Source organism: Mobula hypostoma, chromosome 6 (genome assembly GCF_963921235.1).
Source record: "Mobula hypostoma chromosome 6, sMobHyp1.1, whole genome shotgun sequence".
Lineage (NCBI taxonomy): Eukaryota > Metazoa > Chordata > Chondrichthyes > Myliobatiformes > Myliobatidae > Mobula > Mobula hypostoma.
The window spans coordinates 130,553,637-130,561,699 of NC_086102.1; the positions used below are offsets into that span (position 1 = coordinate 130,553,637).

General features: G+C 41.0%; 1 protein-coding gene across 4 annotated transcripts in view; it reads left to right on the forward strand.

Annotated features, from left to right (window-relative positions):
- ube2g2 (ubiquitin-conjugating enzyme E2G 2 (UBC7 homolog, yeast)) overlaps positions 1-3,639 on the forward strand; it is a 70,682-nt gene extending 67,043 nt beyond the window's left edge. For all 4 annotated transcript variants that reach the window (XM_063051709.1, XM_063051710.1, XM_063051711.1 and 1 more), the window contains one exon: positions 1,896-3,639. In XM_063051709.1, coding sequence (XP_062907779.1) covers positions 1,896-2,008 — 113 coding nt within the window. In that variant the 3' untranslated portion in view covers positions 2,009-3,639. The remainder of the gene's footprint in view (positions 1-1,895) is intronic.
- Positions 3,640-8,063: the final 4,424 nt, after the last annotated feature.

An 8,063-nucleotide genomic window follows, 5' to 3' on the forward strand; every position in this document is an offset into this window, starting at 1 on the left:
GGTGAAGAATAAAATAATTGAGGAAAAGTAATGAAGAGTAAGAAATTAGGAGAAATCATGAGTACAATGGTTAGTGAGCTGCGAGTGGCATCTTGAGGGAAAGACAAGGGTGCATTTGACGCAAGTTACTATGTGGTGTTGATTCTGTTCCCATTTAATTGTGTTCCTTTCTTTTACATTGCCATTTCACACTGTTAAAATATTCCCCAATGTATTCAACAGCGGTAAAAAGTAAAGACAGCATTGACTGTCTGTGTGAGCAACCTGAACTGTTAACAAAATATAAAACAAACATATAAAGGAAATCACACAGCATACTTGATCCTTAAAATGAAATGTATAGAAAATACTGGCGTTCAGACACCATCTTTGAAGAGATAATGTTTCAGGTTGAAGATGCCACATCTGACGAAGTTCTTAGCATAAAATTTAACGTCAATGCTAAGTTCTTAGCATAGCATTTTACCTCTGTTTTCTTTCCACAGATGGTACCTGATCTGTTTTCTGTTTCTAAAATGTATTTATTTTATTTAGCGATACGGTGTGTAGTAGACCATTCTGGCCCTTCGAGTCACACCTCCCCAGCAACCCCACAACCCTGATTAACCCTAACCTAATCATGGGACAAGTTACAATGACCAGTTAACCTGTCATGTATACCTGTGGGACTGTGGGAGGAAACCAGAGCACCTGGGGTAAACCCATGCATTCCACAGGGAGAACATAATACCCCAAGCTGTAATAGTATTGTGCAAACCACTGTGCTACCATGGCATCCAAAATTTGTTGCTTTTGTTTGGAGTTTCCAGCATCTGCAGAATTTCAGATTTTGACCTCAATCTTTTCCATCCATCTTTCAGAATATAGAAAGCTGTGTTCCCAAATCTGCTACATGTGTCATCGAACCATGTATGCTCTGGACAGGGATTCCCAACCTGGGTTACATGGATCCCTTGCTTAATGGTATTGGTGTATAGGGCAAAAAAGGTTGGGAACCTCTGCACTAAAATCAAAGTCCTAAGCTCAAGGAGAGGGTATTTATCTCATAGTGCTTGTACTGGCCCTTTGAACTAGTTAGTCCCAAGTTTGTTTTCCTCCTTTTCCTCCCTCTCCACTCTGTTTGTCCAGCACCCATGCAAACTTAAACACAAAATAATCTGCAGATGCTGGGGTCAAAGCAACACTCACAAAACGCTGGAGGAACTCAGCAGGTCAGGCAGCATCCGTGGAAACGATCAGTCAATGTTTCTGGCTGGGACCCTTCGTGAGTCCTGACAAAGGGTTCCGGCCCGAAACGACTGGTCGTTTCCACGGATGCTGCCCAACCTGCTGAGTTTCTCCAGTGTTTTGTGACCCATGCAAACTTGACTTTTCAAGTATGTATCCAATTTTCAATTCAAAGTTATTACTGAACCTATTTCTTTCATCCTTTCAGGTATCAGTACATTCCAGATCACAACTAGCTCACTACCAACCCTTCCATAGACTGTTAATGCCCTCTATCAAATCCATTCATGAGTTTTAATAGGTACATTTAATGTCAGAGAAATGTATACAATATACAACTTGAAATTTTTTTTAAACCTGAAAATGAATTTAAATAAGTCTGTTAAATCTCTTCATGGCCATTTTTGTATTGGTTAAAACTAGATTTTCCTGATGTCCTAGCAGATCTTCCCCCGTACATTATGCAATGTCATGCTGTGCCATCTTTCCTAAAGTCAGGTGATCAAAACAATACAACACTTCAGTTTTGATCTCTATTGACAGTATAAAGATATACTCGTTTCCTTGCTTTTGTATACTATAGTCACCTTTCTAGATGTGCAATTGTTATAATTTTATTCATTTTACATTGCTTCTAATCTTTCTTCTCCCCCCCCCCCCCCACACAGAGCCAAATGATGAAAGTGGGGCCAATGTGGATGCCTCGAAGATGTGGCGAGATGACCGGGTACAGTTCTGCAAAATTGCCCAGCAAACTGTGCGAAAATCCCTTGGACTGTGATTAGAAAGCCCTTCAATTGTCTGGGGATCGTCTGCAATATTTAATGGTTCTTTGCACAATGCAGTTTATTTTCTGCTATGCATATCAGAGGATAAAGTTAAGATCATCCTGTTTTCTTTGGTGTTAGGACTTATTCGGCCTCCTGTTAAAACTTCACCAAACTACTGAGTAGCTTTTATTTCTGAAATAGTGTTGTTTTGTCTTCCATTTTGGATGCAGGTAGTTTGAATTGGAGGTAAAAATAACTGCTGCAAAAAAAACAATTGGTAACATGAGTTTTGTTTCTCCTAAATATTGCTGTAAATGGAGAAGGTGTGGTATTTCTGTTGGACACCTCTGCTCAATCCTGGAGACAGTGATGGGAACCTATTTGCTTCCGACTGTTTGATTAATCTGAATGCAGGCAATTTCAGATGTAGGAACAAACTGGATTTGTTTCCTCATATGAAGGAAGACTTCAAGTTTCTCTTGCCTGTTAGTGATGAATGAGGTATGGTTTGACATTAGTAGCAATGGGATATAATTTACCAAGTGATGATTCTATTCTCCTGTTCCGATCCAGAACTTGTACAAAAAGTTAAACCGTCTGATGGTTTTTAAGATGGATCTTTCCATGGTGAAAAATATATTCGCGCGAGAGAGCTTTATGAAATTAAACACAGCACTTCAACTACATGAAACAGCAAATATTTGGTGTAAATCCCTTAAAAACACCAATGCCATTTCTAGTACCTTTTTTCCTACCAGCAGAGAAATCTGATGATATGGAGGTGTCTGCCTTCCATTGGGAGTGGATGATGTAAGTGCGTGCATGTGTTTAATGAATATTATGCTCTGCATGAAACATCTGTGCTTCTACTTTATATCCTTGACAATACTCAGGCAAGTCCCATTCATGTCACAGAAGTACCACACAATCGGAAAATGTAACCATTCAATGTGGCATTACTGAATTTCTACCATCAACATCCTGAAGTTACCATTAACCAGAAACTGCACTGGACTAGAACTGAAATCCTGGCTGCAAGTTAGAGGCTCATATCCTATGCTGGTAGACTTGGCCAACATCCCAAATTATTTTGGCCATCTTTAAGATGCAATTTGGAACCAAGATGGAATGCTCTCTACTTGGATGATGGTAGTTACAAAGCTGAAGTAGCTTGACATCACCCAGGATAGAGCAGCCCACAGATTCACACCGTGTCCACCACCCAAACATTCCTTCCTTCCATCAGTTGTGCACAATGGCACACACCATCTTTAAAATGCTCTGTTGTTGCTTATTCAAATTGCTGACATAGTACTCCACCAATGGGAGCAGACACATGGGATTGTCATCACCTGCAGGTTCCCCTCCAAACTGCATGCTGTCCTCTCAGAAGTATTAAGCCATTCCATCATCACTGAGTCAAACTGGAATTTCTACCCTAACAACATAGTGGGAGTACCTTCCCCAGAGGGACTGCACTGGTTGAGAAGATAAATCTTTCTCAAGGGAACGATGGCCTTGTCACTAAGGCCCACATTTTGAAAACTGCATTTAAGAAAGTTGCTTAACAGTGTTTCCCACTTCCTCCTAGAAGTAACAACATGCCTACCTTACTATGTAATAAAGAAGTTTCATTGGATAACTGAATGTTGTTGGTTGTATTCCGAATCTCATTTTTTGACAAGGTGTGCCTCACTGTCACTTTCTCAGTTCAATAGCAAATTGTTTTGATACTCTCTTCACAAACCACACCTAATTCTAAATACCTAGATTCTTTCTGTATGTTTCATTCATTTGATGTGTATACTGTGGTCATTTGGTAGTGTACCATTTGTTCCATTAGAGCAGCCTGTAATAGAAAGATGGAGTAACTATTTTACTCTAACACTGGGACTTTAGAGGTACAAGACTTTTGTTTTAAAACCAAAGGCAACAAGCATGCCGTCATGTGGTTGGATTAGCTTCCAGGCAGTGGTGATGCTGGTTCTGAATTATCTAACATAGAAGTGACTGGTAGGTATTGGACCACTCTCTAATACCCACTCTGACTCCAACACAAGTTGTATAGAATTACAGGTAAATTGTGGCATTAACACATCGCGGCCCTTCACATTTCATCTCTCCCTATAGCCTTCCGATGATCATATCCTGCAAATTCATTTACAACTTATTAAATGCAACTGTGCCCCTCTTCTCAACTGCATAAGATAGCAAGTTGTCCATTTTGGATAAAGGAAATTCTTGTTATAATTAGTGTGCCACGATGTTCTGCAGTTGGCTTAAGGCACATTGGACCCGAATGGAATGAGCTTTGTTCTGCAGCTTAACTGTCTCATTATTTTCAGATGTGTATGTCTTGTATTTCCCTGGTTGTAATATCTGTGCCCTTGATGACCTAAAACATTATAGCAATAATTATTTTGTGTTGGTGCTGACATTTAAAGCTTTCACTCTTATTTTCAGATGCCACTTAGGCAGCACTTGGGCTTTCTTGGCTGAGCAGTTGAAAAATAATGAATGCACAAGTGGTATGCGATTCAGGAAATTGAAATATCAGGCAATCATTGTGGGAATTCCAGTATCAGAAAGTAATAGAATGACCACAATTTACAGCTCGGCTTCAGTGATGCTGATAATTACTTGGAATAACATTAACAGGTGCAAACTGTAGACAGAGATTCATAGCATAGATTGATGGAACAGGCATTTGAATCTGCAGATTTAATGGTTTAGGATTGTGAATACATTTTGGTCTCCATAGTTCTGTGACTGATCCAAGTTGTAACGTGTTTTTTTTAGGTTGAACAAGTGGAAACTCTACAGTTATGCTTGATATATTCTGGGACCTTTATTCAGGTCAATTGATGGAATTAAGAAAGCGTATTTATGCAAGCTGGCTTTGTATAGTTCCAACAAAAAAAGGTTCTCCACTACACAATTCCAAGTGTTCAGTGGGCTACGTTATATGTTATTACCTTCATGCGTGACTTCTTGTTTCACAGAAACAAGTCCTCTGAAAATGTGGACCACTTCCACATCTCTGAAGCCACCTTTCAATGACGATGGGCATCAGAGATCTAAATTTACCATTGCTTCAAATTGGCAACAGCCTTTGGTTGATTTCAGGAAAAGGGCATCTGAAGACCAGGGCTTCTGATGTGGCACAAAATGCACAGTACAGTGAGCTCAAGGATTTATGTCTTACGTATTTCTGAGATGTGAATTATGCACAGCAGACATGTCAAGGCACTGGAAAATTACCTCCAGTGTCTCCAAGTCTCTACCAAATCCTCTCAAATTCACTGGAAGGATATGCAAATCAACGTCTGTATTCTTTCCCAGGCCAACTTTCGCTGAATCATCTTGCAAGTCTTGAACTCAGTTCCCTAACTAATGAAGGCCAAAACACCATAAGCTGCCATAACCACCATATCAACTAGTATGGCAACTTTGAGGGATCTGGGAACGTGGACCCCAAGACCATTCTGATCCTCCAAACTGCTAAGAACCCTACCATTAACCCTTGCCTTCAAGTTTGACTTTGGAAAATCCTACAAAAAGAGGTGGATTCGGCACAGTCTGTCACGGGTAAAGCCCTGTCAACCATTGAGCACATCTACATGAAACACTGTCATAGGAAAGCAGCATCCATTAGCCGGGGTCTCCACCACCCAGGACGTGCTGTCTTCTCGCTGCTGCCATGGAGAAGAAGGTACAAGAGCCTCAGGAATTGCACGGCCAGGCTGAGGAACAGTTACTACCCTACAACCATCAGGCTCTTGAACAAAAGGGAATAACTTTACTCTACTTACACCATCATTGAAAGGCTCCCACAACCAATGGACTCTTCATTTCATGTTATTGATATTTATTGCCATTTATTTATATTTACACTTGCACAGTTTGTTGACTGGTTGAATGCTCAAGTTGAGCGATTTTTCATTGATTCTCCTATAGTTACTATTCTATAGATTTGTTGAGTATGTCCATAAGAAAATGAATCTCGGGGTTGTTTATGTATTTTGATAATACAATTTACTTTGTACTCTGAACTTTGAGTGGAGGAGGATGAGAAGTGATTTGATATAGGTGTATAAAATAATAAGCGGCATAGATAGAGTGGACAGACAGACTTTTTCCCCAAGATGGAAATGGCTAATATGAAGGGGGCTTAATTTTAAGGTGATTGGTGGAAAGTATAGGGGGAACGTCAGAGGTAGAATTTTTTTACACAGATTTGTGGGTGTCTGGAATGTGCAGCCAGGGTTGGTGATCAAGGCACATTTGAGAGACGCTTAGGTGGGTACATGGGTGAAAGAAGATGGAGGGCTATGAGGGAGGAAAGCATTAGAATTACCTTAGAGTGTGTTAAAAGATCGTGGTTCAAAGGTTCTGTAGTGTGCTGTAGTGTTCTGTGCTTTATATCATGAGGCACTGCTGAAGAAATTCATCCAAAGTCGAAATTTACTGAAATAACAGGAGAAAGGCAAAATTATTTAATGCCGAGCTCACACAAAACAAGTTAGTGATAAATTCACTGGCCAGCCAGAGTGGAGAACTTCACTCACCTCAACAACTGAACTGATTCCACAACCTGTGGACTCACTTTCAAGGACACAACAGCTCATCTTCTTTTATCTGTTTGTTTATTATTATTTCTTTTTGTATTTACACAATTTGTTGTCCTTTGCACATTGGTTGTTTGTCTTTGTGTGCAGTTTTTCATTGATTCCATTGTGTTTCTTTGTATTTACTGTGAATGCCTGCAAGAAAATAAATATCAGGGTAGTATATGGTGACATATGTGCTTTGATAAATAAATTTACTTTGAACTTTGAAATACGTAACATTCAAATATTTTGATATTACTCCATGTTACGTAACAGTGCTATTAATTTCAAATAAGTTTCAGGAAAGCAAGAACTGTGTTTTCCCACCCCATCAGGAAAGCAAAATGGGAGCATTCTCAGAGAATATACAACCATTTCCGTGATATCAGAGACACGAGGCACATGTAGCAGGAAAATCAGAGGATTACAGACTACAAGTCTACCCCGCTTGTCAGCAACCAGGGTGTCTCACTCCCCAACAGGCTGAATGTCTTAACACCCGGTCTGATGCACAGAACAAAGTGCTGGCGAGGAAGGCACCCCTTCCCCCCGGGGGAGCAGACACACCATCCAGCCGGCTGAAACTGAGGTGAGGAAGACCTTGGCCAGAATTAACCCATGAAAAGCTGTGGAGTCCGATAACATACCAGACCGATTTCTGAAAAACTGCAGCCCAGCTAACTGAGGTGCTGATATATTTAACAAATCTCTGGAACACTCCATTGGCCCCTCGGTTTACAAGGCAACGACCATCGTTCCAATGCCAGAGAAAGTGACAGTAACCTACCTAAATGACAATCATCCTGTGGCATTAACATCAACTATTATGAAATGATTCCTTTTCCTCGGGTACATAGGACCCCTAACAGTTTGCTTATCACTCAAATCGATCCGTCGATGATGTTATAGCCTTTGCCCTCCACTCTGTACAGTCCCACCTCGAAAATGGGGTCTCATATGGCGGGTTGCTGTTTATAGACTTAAGTCCGGTGTTTAACAACGTCATACCCCGGAAACTGTCCTTAGTAGGTCTCAATGCCTCTCTCTGTAACTAGATCCTGGACTTCTTAACAGAAAGGCCACAAGCAGAATGTGTGGGCAGCAAAGTCTCCACTCCCATTACGCTGAGCATTGGCGCTCCCAGGCTGTGAGCTCAGCCCGTTGCTGATGCATGACTGTGACGCAGGATTCAGCTCACGCCATACCATCAAGTTTGCGGATGACACAACAGTGGTTGGTCTCATCAGTAACGGTTATGAGTCGGAGTACAGAGAGCAAGTGGAGCAGCTGGAACAACCTCAGTCTGAACATACAGAAGACCAAGGAATTGAGAGAGTTAAATGCACCAAGTTCCTGGGAGTTGGCATCACGGACTACCTCACCTGGTTCCTCAATATCACCTCCCTAAATAAAAAGACAGAGGCGTGTCTACTTCCGGAGGAGATTGCGGCAAGCG